The sequence below is a fragment of the Bubalus bubalis genome, chromosome 1 (genome assembly GCF_019923935.1).
Source record: "Bubalus bubalis isolate 160015118507 breed Murrah chromosome 1, NDDB_SH_1, whole genome shotgun sequence".
Classification (NCBI taxonomy): domain Eukaryota; kingdom Metazoa; phylum Chordata; class Mammalia; order Artiodactyla; family Bovidae; genus Bubalus; species Bubalus bubalis.
In genome coordinates this window covers 114,608,656-114,626,298 of record NC_059157.1, presented here as the reverse complement: position 1 = coordinate 114,626,298, position 17,643 = coordinate 114,608,656, and the positions used below count along the sequence as shown (strand labels likewise).

Sequence of the window (17,643 nt, the reverse complement as noted above, 5' to 3'; positions counted from 1 at the left end):
TCACGATTAAAATATACAATTTTAATTTACCTCATCTTCCAAAAATTTTCTTCCGCTAAGCCCGAGCTGCCTAGCATAGCTGTTGTTAAAAATATCCATCTTTCCCTTCATCCATCCATTCAATAAAAGTTTATATTCAGTCCTAGAGAGAAATATGCTATGGTCCTTGGAATTCACAGCTCAGTGGGGAGAACAGATTTGTAAAAAAACTGACCACATTTAGCAGGGCTTCCCTGGTGGCTCAGCAATAAAGAATCCACGTGCAATGCAGGAGATGCAGGTTCGATCCCTGGGTTGGGGAAGATTCCCTGGAGAAGGAAATGGCAAGCCACTCCAGCATTCTTGCCTGGGAAATCCCATGGACAGAGGAGGCTGACAGGCTACACTCCATGGGGTTGCAGAGGGTAGGACACGGCTGAGCAACTCAACAGCAACAAATCGCGTTCAGCAGAGCTGTGTGTGCTGAGTGGCACTCTCGCAGTCCTCCGCCAGTGGAGGCTGGCACTACCAAGAGAAGAGGAAGTGGATTTAAGAGAGAATATTTTTAGAGTTGTAGAAGCACTTAGATAATTTGTGGCAAAGGGAGAGACTATTTTTTGCAGAGAGTGTTTTCAATAAGCTGTTAATGTGTTGGGAAAACTGCATATTTAACTAATGCAGGTTTAACACTTCATGCTCAGCAGGAAAAAAAAAAAAAAGATAAGCAGCCCTAGGAGAGCAGGAAGCACTTCTGCCTTCCTCTGCCCAAAGCCTTGTTGCTGGAGTGCACCCGAGGAGGGAGGTAGGGGCTGAAGGGCCGTCAACTGATCTGGGGAGGGAGATCCATGTGTCTCTTGGAGTTTGTGTGCAACCTGCTATTCTGAGTGTATTTAGTGTATAAAAAGTCATTTTTGTAAGATGTACCTTAATTACAAGTTAGTTATTTCATTTGGCCTCTGTCTCCAAAGTATATCCTCCTTAGAGATTTTCAGTGGCGATTTTTAAAACTTGGAGATGTACAGATGATTGTGTAGACTTTTTACAAACTAAATACACCCCTAGTATTGAGCCACCCAGGCCAAAATGGAATTTTACTATTATTGACTCCAGAACTCCTATGTCTTCTTCTATTACTGTCCCCCAGGGGATAGTATAAATAAGCAGAATCATAGATTGTATGCTGTGCACATCTGGTTTCTTTTGGACTGTGTGATATTTATGAGATTCATCTGTGTGGCAACAGGCAGTCATGTTTCATTCATTCTTGTACTGTATGGTATTCTACATGAGCACACCATAATTTGGAACAAAAATTCTATTCTATCGATAAGCATTTGGCTAGTTCCAGTTTCTAGCTGTTACAGACAGTGTTGCTGTGAGCATTATTGTATGTGTCTGCTGGTCAGTACACATCTCTGTTGGATATGATTCTGATGTGAATTGCTTGTCTAAGGTTGACCTAAGCATTAGTAGGTACCAGCTGATGTTTTTCTTGAGGGTTGTACCAGTGCACATTCCCACCAGCAGGGTTTGAGAGCCCCAGTTGCCCCAACTCCTTTCCAACATTTGGTGTTTTTAGTCTTTTATCTTTTCTATTCTGGTGGATAATTTTAACTTGATTTTGGTTTCATCTATTGTCTTGAGGACATATCCACACATAAGATGTTACGTTCTCTCAGAAAGGAGTTGAGAGCTCGTGAATGTGGACCTCATCTGATGGGAGATGGATGTGATGGTGAGCAGTGGAGGGTGGGTTCCAGGAGAAAGTGCCTGCTGAGCTGATGGGAAAGGATGATAAGGAGCTGGTCAGGGGAGGAGAGAGAGGAGCAGTTGAGCAAAGGACCATTACCCCAGGCATGTGCAAGGCCCATAGTCTAGGGAGCACATGGCAAGATATGAAGAGCTCCATGTCTAAAGCTGAGGGTGGGGATGAGAGATGGCTCTGCAGAGATGAGCAGGGACAGCTCATCACCCTTGGAAGCAGATGAGGTCATCATGCGGCAGGTGGACCACTAGCCACTTCTCTGAGCTCCCAGAGGGAGACCTCAGGCCCAGCCTAGTAAGATGGTGTGTGGGTGTGGAGAGGAGGAAAGGGATGAGGGAGGAGCAGCGAACCTAGCTCACTGGCTCTCACCTTGGCTTGAGACCCCAGAGTCAGAGGAAGCCATGTGGGCATCAGAGAACCGGTGTGGAGAGCATCTCAGCTGTAGCCTTGACTGAGTGGTTCCGGCTTCTTCTCTCTCTGTTCAGAGCATCCGGTCTAAAGTGGAGCTGTCTGTCTGGGATCAGCCTGAGGATCTTAATCTCTTCTTCACTGCTACCTGCCAGGACGGTGTATCCTACCCTGGTCAGAGGAAGTGCGAGGGCCTGAAGATCGGGGACACGGTAAGTTCTCACCTCCTCATATGCTTAGACTTGTTAACATTGGCCATCGTGCTTTGGCTTCTGATAACTTTTGTGACTTACTAGAGGCCTTTGGGAGTTTGTATTCTGTCTTCCAGCTCAGCCTTCTCTGTGCTGTGCCTTCAAGATGCAGGTGGACTTGTTAAAAACTCCAGTCAGTACACAGCCCTCAGTATATTGGCTCCCTCAAGTTGACATGGTACCTTTGGTGCCTTTAACTTATTATTTTTTTTTTCCCCACCCCCTTTAACTTATTATTATTACCTTTGTTTGACAAGGATTAAATTGGGTTGGGGGAGTGTAAGTGGAAACCTAAAAGCCCCTGCCTTCATTCCTCGTCTCCTGGAGCTTGCTCTGTGCCTTGGGTAGTCTGATCTTCACTTTCCCCTTCTATAAAATATGAAGAAAACCTTTCACCTCTTCTGATCTGATCAGATGGAATGGATAACTCTGTCACAATGGAGGGAGCATGGATTGCCTTGTCTGAATTTAAGTGGATATAATCAAACGGTGGGGAAGAAATATCGCATATGAAGATACAGTCCAAGCTAAGGACTTGAGGGAGGGAGGAGTATGTACAAGTGATGAGAACAAAGGTGAAACACTGGCTCAGAGGCAGGCAGAGTGGTGATGGAGAGCCAGCCACACTTCTAGAGATTTCTGCCACCAGAAGCACCAGACAGACTGTGAGATGCATTCTTTGCTTTATTGTCACTGTCAGTGCTCAGAAAATGGGAAGGCAGTGAGGGCAAGTTCTCCTCTGTAATGAAAGAATCTGATTGGAGCTGGAAAAATTAGAGGGATCTTAAAGATCCATGACTGTATCTTCTGGGCTTTCATAAGCACTAATGATGACCAAGGTGGAGGTTAGCAGACATATCCTGGACTCCAGGGAAACGGCTCAGAAAGACATGGGTGGGGTCACACAGTTGCTTACACCGCAGTCTGGTCTTTTGGAGTTTCCTCATGTTCTGTAATTGATTCTGTCCCTCCTTCACCTTCCCAACTGCTCTTCACCCACTTTATGACCCACAAGCATACATCTCACCCATTCTAAATCTTATAGGGGTGCCTTACCCCAGCAAAGGGACAGTTCAGAATGTGGTATGAAAGTTCAGAAAGTGAAGGACTCTAATAACCAGATAACAAATCTTTTTCTCACTCAGGTTTTTTTTCCAAGTGTCTTTTTGATCTTAAAAAAAAGGAGAGGGGGAGATTGAGCTAATCAAGTTGTCAGATAATGAATTATTAAAATTTAAAAATGCTTATTTATGGCCTTTAGCTCAGAAGATATTCATAGAATAAGGTGATGTTGCTGTAACAGACTCCTATTCCCATCTTCCTATTGACGTGAATAAATTTTGGAGAGAGTGGTTTAGTCTATACAAATAAAATATAGGAGTAGAATTGATGCTAATCCCTGTCTTACTTATTAATAAGTCAAATTTTTAATATACATGGACTATTTGGGTAGAGAAAGCCCCATCTCATTAAAGTTGTACACCCAATAAAATTTTATTTTTTAATACTTGTCATATTTTGTAATATATTTATGTTGTTTTGATCAGTTGCAGTGATTAGTCAAATCCAGATGGTGTTTTTAAAAACATAAAAGCCTTACAGTCACCGAGTTTAAAGAGGCAATTATGAAATGTAGGATGAGTCAGAACTAACCAGAAAAAATACATGTAAGTGGGTTCTGTAGATCTGTGGTGCAAGGGGTGTTTAGTGCAGTGTGTCAGGAAAGCCAACGAAGGATGCGTGAGAAACACCCAAGGAACCCTTTGCTTGGAGAAATAGGTACCGTGAAACTGAGGAGGCGAGGATGTACAGCACACACCAGATGCCTGGGTGTCAAGATGTCTCTTGACAAATTCTAATGACATCCTAATCCAAAGGTAACATGGGTTGGCAATAGCGTAGCTGGGCAGACGCATAGCTGAGTGAATCTGCTTGCTAGGAGTGTTGATGACATCAGCTGGAGGAAGGCTTGACTGAGGTTCCTACTGTCTCCTGTTCGTGTTTACTACTGGCTTGAGGTTAACTCGTGGGAGAACTGCTTATCAAAGGTGGGAAGGTCACAAAGCTGGAGAAAATAGATTACTTACAAAGCAGGAAAACCAAGATTTAAGAACATTTTTCAAAATGAAGTGGAGTTGAAATCATTGGGATTAGTATCTTGCATTTAGTCCAGAATATTAATAAAATACAGGGAACTTGGTTTGATAGTAGCTTTTAAGTAAAGGATCTGGTAGATTCTAATTCTCAAAGGCTCCACGTGAATAACTAGTGTTGCTTTAAAAAAAATATAATGCCAACTGAGGCTGCATTAATGGAACCCCGAGATAATGGTTTCACTTTTCTCTGTGCAGGTCAGACCGCATCTGGAGTTCTTTGTTCAGGGAAAGTTCTTTGACAGGGAAAGCAACTGTCACGATGAGGTATCTAGAAACCAGGAAGATCAAAAGAGCTAGTTTGTTGATAATAAAGTTGAAATAGTGGATGCAAGAAACTGAAGCCAGTTCAAGAAAGGGAAATTTATTGTAAGAATATTGGGTTCCTGATGGTCCATGCAGGAAGGGGGCCATGCAGTTAGTCTTGGAAAGGACTGAGAAGTGACTGGACAGAGTTAGCTCCATGTTCCTCACTGGGTTCCCTGTAAGGAAGGTAGTTATTCACATTGACAGATGAGAAAAGCTGAAGCACCGAGTTCAGTCACTTCCTCAGGTAAGCAGCCAGTAAGTAGCGGGGCAGAAGTTCAAGGCTCAGACCTTCTGGCTCTGGCACCGGTACCAGTGCTCCTCCCTACCCCCCACCACCTTCCCTTGGCACTCGCTGCCCATCACTGTGTTCCATCACACCTGTTGCACCTATCCAGAGGGCTCACCTCAGAGTATGATCTCAAGGGCCAGCCTCTAGCAAGGGAGTACCTCCCCATGTGCTCTGCACACCCCCTGTGGCTAGGTGCTGCCAGGCACCCTGAGATGTGAGATCACCCACAGACGGGCAGTGGACTTGCAACACTCTCCTAACTGAGTCCCCTCACTGCTCATAGCATCCTGACCGTGGGAATAGTGACGTGAGCTACCGTTTCCTGGGAATTTATAATGCACTCCATGCTGTGCTAGGGGTTTGCTGCCAGGTCTCTGCTGCTTGCAGCACCTGGGTCAGGTAGACATTACTTCTCCATTTTATGTGAGAAAGACTGAGACTCCAGGGTGGGGTTGTGGGGTGGCGCTGAGGGACTTGCTGGAAGTCTGACTGCTGGTGAGTACGCACGCTAGGAGACAGCTGCAGCCACTGATGCCATAGTCCAGGTTTTTTCCGTTAAACCTTGTGCACTTTGGAAAGTTTCAGAGAAGCGAAAGGTGTTATCATCACCACTTTCATGTGGTCACTCTAGTGTGCAGATCTTGTTTTTGCTAGGATATGTCAGCAAGATAGGAACATTGTCCAGAAGATAGGACAGGATTCCAAGCGGCATTTTTCTCACAAACGTGAACAATCTCAGATGTATTTGGATGGTTTCAGGAGCATTTGAAGCAGAAGAAGGAAGGGTGCTTCTCCTACGCTCTCCATAGCATTTCTATCCCAGCAGGTGAGCTGGAGCCTCCCTTGGGCTCCGAGGGGCCTTGACCCTATTGAGACAGCAGCCCAAAGGCAGGCCTCCCATACTGGCTCCCTGTTTCCTCTCTCTGTCCAAGAGGCTACAGTCATGTGGCCCCTGGCTCTTGCTGCCAGGGCTGTTAAGTTTTGTCTTCTGTGGAAGGAGACAGGCTGGCACAGAGCAGCAGCCACTCACCCATCATAACCGGACCAAGTGGTGCTGGCCAGGCCACCAGAGGTGAGCTCCTTGAGGGCCCTGGAGGCAGCAGAGGACAGAACCCAGGGCAAAATGGAAAGGTGGGATCCTTGTTCAGAAATAACTTCAGATAGCAGAGTATTACACCTAAGCATGGGTCATTCTGAGTGTGGGGTCCACCATGCTGGTGTGGCATGGAAACTGGGGGCCTCCCCTCAGCCCCCTTTTTGCTGATGGAGCCCCAAGGAAGAAAGGCCCCTCATCACAGGGGCAGCTATTTCAGCTGAGGCTTAGAGTTTTCCAGACATAGAAGATTTAGAGAATTGAAAGAAAAATGTGTACCCCAATGTTCATCGCAGCACTGTTTATAATAGCCGGGACATGGAAGCAACCTAGATGTCCATCAGCAGATGAATGGATAAGAAAGCTGTGGTACATATACACAATGGAGTATTACTCAGCCATTAAAAAGAATACATTTGAGTCAGTTCTAATGAGGTGGATGAAACTGGAGCCTATTATACAGAGTGAAGTAAGCCAGAAAGAAAAACACCAATACAGTATACTAATGCATATATATGGAATTTAGAAAGATGGTAACAATAACCCTGTATACGAGACAGCAAAAGAGACACTGATGTATAGAACAGTCTTTTGGACTCTGTGGGAGAGGGAGAGGGTGGGATGATTTGGGAGAATGGCATTGAAATACGTATAATATCATATATGGAATGAGTCGCCAGTCCAGGTTTGATGCATGATACTGGATGCTTGGGGCTGGTACACTGGGACGACCCAGAGGGATGGTATGGGGAGGGAGGAGGGAGGAGGGTTCAGGATGGGGAACGCATGTATACCTGTGGCAGATTCATTTTGATATTTGGCAAAACCAATACAATATTGTGAAGTTTAAAAATAAAAAATAAAAAAAAGAAGGTTTAGGAGACCCCATTAGTGGTGAGTCCATGAGGGTATTGCCCTTTTGCAGGTGGGAAGCAGCTGAGGGGAGTGGGCTGGGGACGGAGGGGAGAGTGGCAGGGACAGAGGCAGGATCGGGCTGACTGGTAGGGCCCACGTTCCAGTACGGTGTCTGGCTGTTATTCGGCAGGTGTTTCCTGTTCCTTAGCACCACAAGTTGGGAGGGCTGCGGGCAAGTCAGGAAACAGCGAGGAGGTAGGCAGGGGCACAGGGCACAGCGGAGAGGCGCTGGGTCTCAACCGGAGAAGAGGAATTAGGGAGCGCAGACGGGCTATCACTACCATCAAGTGTGTCTCGGGGCCTGGCCTGTGGATAAGGACATGGCCCATGGGTTGTGGGGAGCCATGAGACAGCTGAGTTCAAGTGGCTTCCGTGTGGGTCTCGCCTCTGTAACTAGAATTTCCTGCAGGGGTCGGGGTGGTCAGGCAGCAGCTCCGTGGTTCCTTCCAACCAGAGGTTGTGGTTCCCTGACTGTCCTGTGTTCTCTGGGTAAGGGGTCTATTCAGAAAAGAAGCAGGTGGTAGGGTTGCTGTTATTCAGTTGCTAAGTTGTGTCCGACTCTTTGCCACCCCATGGACTGCAGCTCACCAGGCTTCCCTGTCCTTCACTGTCTCCCGGAGTTTGCTCAAACTCATGTCCATTGAGTAGATGGTGCTGTCCAACCATCTCGTCTTCTGTCGCTGCCTTCTCCTCCTGCCCCCAATCTTTCCTAGCATTGGGGTCTTTTCCAGTGAGACGGCTCTCTGCATCAGGTGGCCAAAGTATTGGAGCTTCAGCATCTGTCTTTCCAATGAATAATCAGGGTTGATTTCCTCTAGGAGGTGTAGGGGGTAAGGGACAAAGGTGGTCCTCAGAGAAATAATTCTTAAATGAAATCTTGAAGTCCCGAATCTAGTGATTTCCATTTTTCTTCCCAACATCAACCAAGGCTGACTGAGTGGGCCTGGCTGCTGGAAGTTGGTTTTCTCGTGAACTGGCTTTGACACATCAGTATGCAAGTGGCCTGCTGAGTGGCCAGCACTAACGCCTGGTACAAAGGACTCTGTGAGCCCGTCATAGGCTTCCCACGGCGTCCCCTCTACTGTCCCCTCCCCTGGGGCTCTCCACCTCGTGTCCGGGCCCATTGTCTCAGTGAGCTCCTAGGAGCCTTGGCATCTGCACAGCCTGGATTTGGTGGACCCGAGTCGGGGTTGGACAGCCCCTGGGAAAGGATGAATCAGGCCAGCAGCCCCAAGGCGGGAACCAGGAGCATCTCAATGAGGTTCAGATAACAAGGCTGGGCAGAGGAAGGGCTGCTGTGCCCGTGACCATCCTCTGGAACCTTAGAATGGGAAGCAGAGAATCTCCAGAACTGGGGGCCTTCACTGTCAGTCCACAGTGGTCGCAGAAGAGGAGCCTCATTCCAGCCACCTGACAGGCTCGCTGGATTCTTTCCTGATCCCTCAGGGAAATGGACTCTGAGGGGAGGGGTGGCAGAACAGATTGACTCTCTGTTCCCAACGTGCTTTTTATAGCATTCCTGTGCCCAGCAGGACCTGAAGCTTGGCTGAAACTGAGCCATTCCCTGGTTATCAGGTGGCCAGGCAGACATTAGGCCGCATGGGGCCCGACATTGAGGGCCTTGGTTGGACCAGAGCTTGGCTGGGGAAGGCCAGCGGGACCTGCTGAGAAGCCAGGCCTTCCTGCTCCTCCAGCCGGGCAGCCTGGGCAGACAGCAGGTGAGCATTTCTGAATCCTGGGTGGTTGGCTGCCAGCACTCATTGAAGGGCTTCACCTTTCCACTTACTCCTGGTAAGTCCCAGGAGATTAATCCCCCTCTTGCTACTTAATTCCATGATGCAGGCAAGTTTTCCTGGGGGAAGGTTATGCTCACAGATGGATACTACCCACAGTCTTGCAATAATTAAATGCCTTGGACTCTTGGTCCAGGCTGTTTCTTTGTAACTTTTTTCATTTCTGACCCCCAGCTGCCTTTGCAGGGAGCAGAGCTTTCCATTTACCAAGTCCAGCAAAGTTGTTCCCCTGGGAAGCACTAGGCTTCTCTCTGAGCCTCAGAGGGAGAGATGTTCACCTCCACATTCTTGATGCCCTTGGCACCTTGGTCAGGTGCGGCCTCCTTGTCCTTCCATTTGCACCCAGTTTACCCCCAGCCCAAGGCTGGAAGATTTAAATAAACCTCTGGTCACCACTTGGGGGGTCCCCGCCTATGGTCCCTGTGTGAGCTGGGCCTCTCCCTCTGAACCCAGCTCTGGACACTGGACGCCTGCCTCATTCTCTCCTTCTAGGAGGTGATGTGCCAAGGTGAGCACAGGCCTAGCCCCACCCCTCCCCAGCTGTGTGAGCATCACTAAGCCCCCTGAGCCCACCAACCAACCCCGCTTTCTCTCTGGTAAATGAGGATGTGTCCTCCTAGGGCGTGTAAATGAGATGCTCACGGAAATACCAAGCACGGTGCCTGGTGCGTGTAGTACGCAGCAGCTGGTAACTGTCAGGCAGGCTGCAGTATCCTGGGTGGGTCCCCATCTTACTTCCTTACCTGGAGAGCCCCGCTGTACCCGAGGGCCTTGGAACTTACTCTTGAATTTGCTTTCGTCAGTCTTTCCCTTTGTCCCTCCCACTGCCCACGTGGAAGTGGGGCTGGGCCAGTCCCAACTATCTGCAGCTGGCTTGGTCCTCCCAGCTTCCTGACCCTGGCTCGTGGCCATTGTCCTCAATTCACTTGTCCGACAGCATGTCCTGTGACACCCCTTTCCTAGTGCTGACTCCTGCTGTCTTGTTGCCAGCAGGACCCTCTCCAGGGCCTGGGGAGCTGGGTCTCCTGCTCAGTCTCACACTCTCCCCCTCCCACCCTGGGGGGGTCCCTGGGTGTCACGGAATCTGAGGGGAGGCCTTTTAGAATTAGTAATGATCCCAAAGTAAAAGGGATCTATAGAACGTTTAGAAAAAGATATTTTGAGAGTTTTCCGAAAATCTACCTAAAGAGTACCCAGTGAAGCAGGTTATTGATGACTTTTTAAAGAAATCAGTTCTTTTCCAACCCAGATAGTAGAATTAACAACAACAGTAGCTAAAAGTGGATCCTAACTTGTTTTGAGCTTCCAGAATGTTCTGAGGAGCCTTTTGAAAAAGAAAGACATCTGGGCCAGGCAGTGGGTCAGTTTCTGGAGTGGGTCCAGGCCTCTGTCCATTTGAGGGAGAAGGACTCAGGGTATTGTCTGGCCAGGTGTGCCAGCTACCTGTCTGGAGATTTCTGCAGCGCCACGCAGGGAGGGCAGTGCTAGATGGTTCTCACCACACAGCGTGAGGGGGGAAGTGGTGTCATGCTTGACTTCGTGGGAGAATCACAGCGAGCAGTGTCTTTCCTTTCCTCACATCCCAGCCATGTGGGCAGCTAATAGGCGCCTTTCCTCCATTGTGATCTGCCATCGAGGTCCACCTTCCTACCTGTTTCCATGGCAACTCATAAGCAGCTCAGGAGTTGGCAACATGCTTTGCATGCTTTGTTTAATAAGAAAAAGTCTGTCCACATGTATCCCTGGTGACTCAGATGGTAAAGAATCTGCCTGCAGTGCAGGAGACCTGATTTTGATCCCTGGGTCGGAAAGATCCCCTGGAGAAAGGAATGGCTACCCACTCCAGTATTCTTGCCTGGAGAATCTCTGTGGACAGTGGAGCCTGGTGGGCTACAGTCCATGGGGTCACAAAGAGTTGGATATGACTGAGCGACTAACCCTCTCACTTTTTCTTTCACTTCTAAATACAACCTCATGGCCGTGGGCTGATTGTGAAAGACGGTTGTGGGCACCACACAGAGAGAAACTGGGACGAAGGGAGGCTCAGGTGTGTCTGTGAGGAGACGGCTAAGCTGGAAGGGACCCAGGGGTCCTCTGTCCCTTCTCCAGCAGGGGAGGAGGCACCTCTGCGGGAGAGTAGGCAGCTGCCAGGGCTGCTGGGCCCCAGGGCCCCACGTGCTCAGGGAGCATGTCTAGCTTGGCCCAGACGAGGTGCCTGGTAAATTGTTGAATATTTTGTTGACTTTCAAGATGGAGATGAGGAGAGGATAGGTTAGAAGTGAAAAAAAAGGGGAGAAAGAGAACCATGTAACCTTGAGTGAATCTTTCTACCTTCCTATGGAAGCCTTTTTCCTCCAGGGTGTGAGGATTCAAAGAGATAATGAACATTAACGAACCAAGCACGATACCTGTCAGATGATGGTGCCTGAACATGCCCTTCCTGGGTAAAGGAAAGGGCTTGCTGACTTGGGGCCTCATCCTCCTCGGGTGGCTGGAGTGGCCTCTCTGCGTGTGGGCAGGGGCCAGCTTTGATCCCAGCTCTGCACTGAGGGCCTTGGAGGAACTGTGCTCGGGCCCCTGGGTGATGGGGAGGCCAGTACAGGGAGCGGGAGGCCCAGTCGCGCCACGGCCACAACATCCCCTCTCTTTCTCCTGCCCAGGCGTCCTTTGAGGTGTCGGTGGAGGCCCGGAGCTGCCCCAGCAAGCACGTGCAGCACACGTTCACCCTGCGGCCCGTGGGCTTCCGGGACAGCCTGGAGGTGGGGGTCACCTACAACTGCAGGTGCGGCTGCAGCGCGGGGCTGGAACCCGACAGCGCCAGGTGCAGCAGCAACGGGACTTACGTCTGCGGCCTGTGTGAGTGCAACCCCGGCTACCTGGGTACCAGGTGCGAGTGCCAGGAAGGGGAGAGCCAGAGCGGGTACCAGAACCTGTGCCGGGAGGCGGAGGGCAAGCCACTATGCAGCGGGCGCGGGCAGTGCAGCTGCAACCAGTGCTCCTGCTTTGAGAGCGAGTTTGGCAAGATCTACGGGTCCTTCTGCGAGTGCGACAACTTCTCCTGCGCCAGGAACAAAGGTGTCCTCTGCTCAGGTAGGTGCCCCCGCAAGCACTGTTGCTCTGAGCCAAAGCATGCCTTTTACTGATTGCCATGGTTCTGCTGGGAGCAAGCGAGGGCCAGCCTTGGGGGTGGCACCAGCATGTTGAATACAAAAACAAGAGACAGCGCTGCTGCGTGGTCTGAGGTACTCAGGGTTGGCGGGGTCTGCTGTGCGTCCTTCAGCACTCACCCACACAGCATTCCTGACTCGTAGATGATCAGCCTCTTCTTGATCGCCCTGGGGACAAGGAGCTCCCCAGGGATGGTAGTGATTATTCTTTATTAGACATCCATTCATCGCCTATGGGCTTCCCTGGTGGCTCAGCTGGTAAAGAATCTGCCTGCAATGTGGGAGACCTGGGTTCAATCCCTGGGTTGGGAAGATCCCCTGGAGAAGGGAACAGCTACCCACTCCAGTGTTCTGGCCTGGAGAATTCCATGAACTATACAGTCCATGAGGTCGCGAAGAGTCAGACACGAGTGAGCAACTTTCACTTATCTCCTATGGCTGCTCTAACAAGTTTCCATAGACTTAGTGGCTTAAAACAACCCAAGTTTATTCCATTCCTGTTCTGGATGTCAAAAGTCTGAAGTGGGTGTTATTTGGCTAAAATCCAGGTGTCGTCAGGGCTGTGTTCCTTCTTGAAGTTCTAAGGGAGAATCTGTTCCTTGGCCCTCTCCAACTTCCAGAAACCCATCTGCATTCCTTGGCTTGCAGCACCTTCCTCTGTTTTCTCAGCCAGCAGTGTAACATCCTCACATCTCTCTCTGACCTCTGTTTTGCTCTGATGCTCTTTGCCTCCCCCTTATAAGGAGCCTTGCAGCTGCATTGGACCCACCAGATAGTCCAGACCAGTCTCCTCATCTCAGGATCCTTGACTTAATCACATCTGCAGGGTCCCTTCTACCCTGTAAAGCAGCACTGATACAAGTTCCAGGGGTTAGGCTCTGCATATCTTTGAGGGCCATCCTTCTGCTTCCCACAGGTATGATTTGAAAGTTTTCTTTTATATCCAACAGAAAATTGTTTCTCAGTCACTTCCACTGGTGGGTCACATTTTAGGCTTCCCTTTTCCGTATGGCAACCTGCTAAAACATCTGAGAACTAATTTGTGTTTCTCTGTTCTCTTTTTTTTTTAAATTTTCAAAATATTAAATTTTTTTGTTCTCTTTTCTTAACCCAAACTAGATACCAGGTCTCTCCCTGCTTTGAGGCTCTGTCATTTTGTTCAGCATGCTTCTCAGAATCAGGCAGGTTACTTGTCATCTGGGTAACAGGGGCTCAGCCCCAGGTCCAACTAACATTTGCTTCCTGTGACCTGAACATTCCACTTCCATAAACACCTCCTAACAACACTCACCTTTTCTTTTCTATTAAGCAATCACATTGTACGGTTGAACTTGATTTTAACTTGACTACCAAAAGTTGAAGATTAATATTTGAATGAACTGTAACAAAGCCAAGTTTCTGTTGTGTCACATCTGAGCACTTAAGTGTTTGAATCTAAGCATAGGACTTTACATGGATACAGTTAAGTGGAAGTTTGGCAGTTCCCATTCTGGGAGTGGCACTCTGGTGAAACACTGTGTCCTTTAACACATCTCTTAAAGGTCAGTCTGTCCAACACCATGCCACCTGCAGATCGAGTGAACAGAACAGTTTTGGGCAAGATTATAGTTTCTTCTACTATCTCTTATTCTCTTATATGTTCTGTTGCTTCCAGGATCCCTTCTTTGTGAATGGTCTCCTGGTGGTGAAGTGTTGATTTAGAAGGAACATGGAGTATGGCAGGGAAGATGAAGCACAAACGTGTGAAGCGAATCAGATCATAGAAATCATCTGTCCCTGTGGCAGGAGTAACCCCCCTTCTGTCCACAGGAGAAACAAGTGCAGATGGTAGCACAGGGGAGGATAAGCCAGTGAGGTCTCCAGGGGCAGACCACACTGTGAGACACATACATGGGTGTGGCATGCTCAGAATTGGAAATGTTCTAGAAAGCGTAGGATGTATGGTGTCGTAGAAGAGTCAGCTAGCTGATAGGGTCTGGATTTGATGTGCTGAACAGGCAACAGGGATCCGCTCTTCCTGAGGGGTTGGATGGTTCCCCTGGATCAGCAGAAAAGTGCTTAGGATCAGGCAGGCCTGGGCCTGAATCCAGCACCACCATGGGCTGCTTGTGTCCCTCTGGGCACAGGACTTTAGTGAGCAGTAAGAGAACGTGTCTAAGCACCTAGCACATTGCCTTGCTGACCGCCAGCTCCTTTAAGAATCAGGGCCACACGCTCCTGGGAGCTGTAGCCACTCCCAGTGTGCCCGCGGGGCCGCCTTCCCCATGAGTCCCGCATGGTGGGATGGACAGACTGCCGCCACAAACACTCTAAGATACCTGACTGTGTCTGTAATTGGCTTTCAGCAGTTTTTTTTTTTTTTTTTTTTAAATTAGCAAGTATTATTGTGGAATGCTGTCCTTTCCCCTCAAGTGCCAAAAATGCGCTGGTGGGAGACTCTCACATGTCCCTGAGTGAGGAAACGGGAGGTTAGAGATGCTTTGGGGCTCCTGCCTGTGTGGTATGTTGAGTCACTAACTCCTTTGGGTTGCTGAGCTAGATGTCTTCTGTTCCCTCATAGGAAAATTTGAAAAATACAGGGGAGTTGATGGATGTGTGGTCAGTCTGAGCTGTCTGTCTCCTTCTTGGTGACCAGGATTAATTTGGACCATCTGGTGAAGCAGACAAGAAACTTCTTTTACCCTCTGTGTCCTCAGTCAAGAGAATGATTCCAGCTAGCTGGAGGATTATTCTTAGGTCTAGAATATTCTGAAGGGAAAGAAAGAAGTTGTTCATTATTCCAGCATTCTTACTTTAAGACGTCTCCCGTCTAAATTTTTTTCTAAATGTGTATGTGTATGCAATTTTGTATCTTGCTTTTTTTTCTTATGATATTATATCCTAAGAAGCACCTGAAGTTGAATTACTTGAACACAGCAATGATTAGAAGAACATTTGGCTGTCTTTCCACTGCATCCCCAATTAGCCGCCTCCACCCCTTCACTTCCTGGCTCAGACAGTAAAGAATCCCCCTGCAATGCAGGAGACGTGGGTTCAATTCCTGGGTCAGGAAGATCCCCTGGAGAAGGAAATGGCAACCTAGTCCAGTATTCTTGCCTGGGAAATCCCACAGACAGAAGAGCCTAGCGGGCTACAATTTATGGGGTTGCAAGAGTTGGACCGACTTAGCAACTAAAACACCACCCCTTCACTTTGAAAGCAGCAGCTAGTTGAAGCTATCCAAGTCTTCCTGGAGACAGTAGTTTGTAGGTCAGGAGGTGTGGGTGATGTGAGGTCATCCAGGAAGGATGCCCAGCTCCAGGCAGGACCCATCCGCATGCATGCAACCCTGCCTGCCCATCCATGTTGCTTGTCTCACAAGCACTCCAGCTTGTTCAGGAGGCAGCAGCGAGTGGGTGAGGGGTCCACCCCCAGTTCTTGTTCCAGAGGTCAGCTTGGGGCTCCTGCTCTGAAATTGAGTTCTTTGGTTTCAAGCTCTCAGATCACTGTTATGTTGGGGTTTTGTGGGGGAGAAGTCTTATTTCTCAACAGCCGTTCTGGTCTTGAAGATGCTGACTCAGAGACTCACAAGCAGCTGACTTCAGCATTCTCTCAGCCCTTCCCCCTGCAGCCAGGCCTGCGGGGGCTGTGAGGTTGTGATCCACCTTCAGACAGGGCCTGAGGCAGAAACAGGCCAGAGCTGATGGGGACGTCCTGGAGAAGTTCTTCCACTTCTCCCAGGTATTTTCACCTGTAAGAGGCTTCTGGTCCTTTACCCCCAACCAAGACACAGGACCGAGGGTCAGGCAAGAAGTTACAGGTTTGAGACGTGTTATACGTCACAAAAGTTAGTAGTGAAGGAAACCCGACTAAGGTCTGGAAGCAATTGAACATCTTGGTTATTACTTTTGTGGCAGACTGTCATGGGAATGTGTGTGGATCCAGGGCTGCTGTTCCTCCCTCTGGTTTCTAGAGGCAAAATAACTCAGAGTGGTTCTGTCCACAGACCAATCCTGTGAGTACAGAGAGAGCCACAGGACCATTGTGAGGGTTTCTGTTCCTTTGAGTCTCCTTAAGTGTTGACCCTTCAGAATCGCTCTGTTAATAGAACATGTGGACATGGTCTGTTTAGTTGTTTTCAGTATAATTAGAGGTTATTGTGCAAACTTTGTTATTCTTTGCTGGTTTCTGTACCCAAACAGTGCATTTCCTGGGATTTGAGTTACTCTGCTATGGTAAGCTGTTGAAATCATCCCAACCCTAGTGCTTTCAGCAATCTCTGTTCTTAAAATGCCTGCACTGCTGAGTCGCTCAGTAGTGTCCGACTCTTTGAGACCCCATTGACTGTAGCCCGCCAGTCCATGGGATTCTGCAGGCAAGAATACTGGAACGGGTTGCCATGCCCTCCTGCAGGGGATCTTCCCAACCCAGGGATCGAACCTAGGTCTCCCACGTTGTAGATGGATTCTTTACTTGTCTGAGCCACCAGGGAAGCCTGCACTGGGATATGTGGAATAATTTACTGAAAGCTTACTTCTTGGGTTTCATATACTGAGAAAATTTGTATCAAATAGGATATAGAATTTTGAACAGAATGCTTTTGGTCTTGTGATTGTGAGATCCTAGAAGTATATCTAAGTATTTTACTTCATATTTTACTTCATCTAATAGGTTATTTGGGCATTCATCTAATAGGTTATTTGGGCAATTAAGGCAAGTAGAGGTCAAGGGGCAATTGCATTATTCTTCCAGACGTAAGAAAATGGAGAGTTGCATCATTCTGAGTGGCCAGAGCCAGCGTCCAAACAGAGATTCCTGGTCTGGGCTGCTGGTTTCCAGAAGGTTTCACAAGGTTGTATTAAACCCTTCCTGTTAAAAGCACCTCTGACATTATGGCCTGCTTCTAGACTTATTGATTCTTGCCAAATGAAACACCTCCCATGGCAACAGTTATCTGGATATGTTTACAAAGTGCTTCTCACTCTGTTTATACTATTTTCTTTAGAAATATAATTTTCACACTCAGAGTAAGTGTCCTAGTGGCCATCTCTGGAGCTGTGGTCCCAGCTCTACCTTCTGTCACTGCATTGCAATTTCACATTCCATAAATGACTTATAGGATCTTCTGGAATGTAGGTCCATGACAGAGGCCTCAAAAAGTACCTTTTGAATGAACCCAGATTTGACATATTTAATTTCTCAAGAAGAAAGGGGCTCTTGGTGGGATTACTACCACTGCGTGCCTCAGGTGGGAGAGCCTAGAAAATTCTTCACATCTTTTCATGTGTATTAGCCTCTATTCAGTTTCTTGATGCTTACCTGGATGCTTTTTGCAAATGCAAGGAGGCACTATATATGAGTGTAAAAATTCCGTCCTTATCTTGCTCAAGTTCATTTGAAAAAACAGCAAAATGTAGGGCTCAGTCAGTCATATAAGCAAATGATGTATCTTTCAGACTGGCCAGGTGAAGCAGATGAGCTGGACTGCTCAGCTCTGGAGTCATCCAGCATCTTGCAGCCTGAGGCTGGAGAAAGCTCTTTC

The 17,643-nt window shown here is 48.3% G+C and overlaps 1 protein-coding gene across 1 annotated transcript in view; it reads left to right on the top strand.

Annotated features, from left to right (window-relative positions):
- ITGB5 (integrin subunit beta 5) overlaps window positions 1–17,643 on the top strand; it is a 113,851-nt gene that overhangs the window by 71,261 nt on the left and 24,947 nt on the right. The window contains exons 9-10 of the mRNA XM_025282464.3: window positions 2,230–2,364; window positions 11,616–12,045. Of these exons, the coding sequence (XP_025138249.3) occupies window positions 2,230–2,364; window positions 11,616–12,045 (565 nt within the window). The remainder of the gene's footprint in view (window positions 1–2,229; window positions 2,365–11,615; window positions 12,046–17,643) is intronic.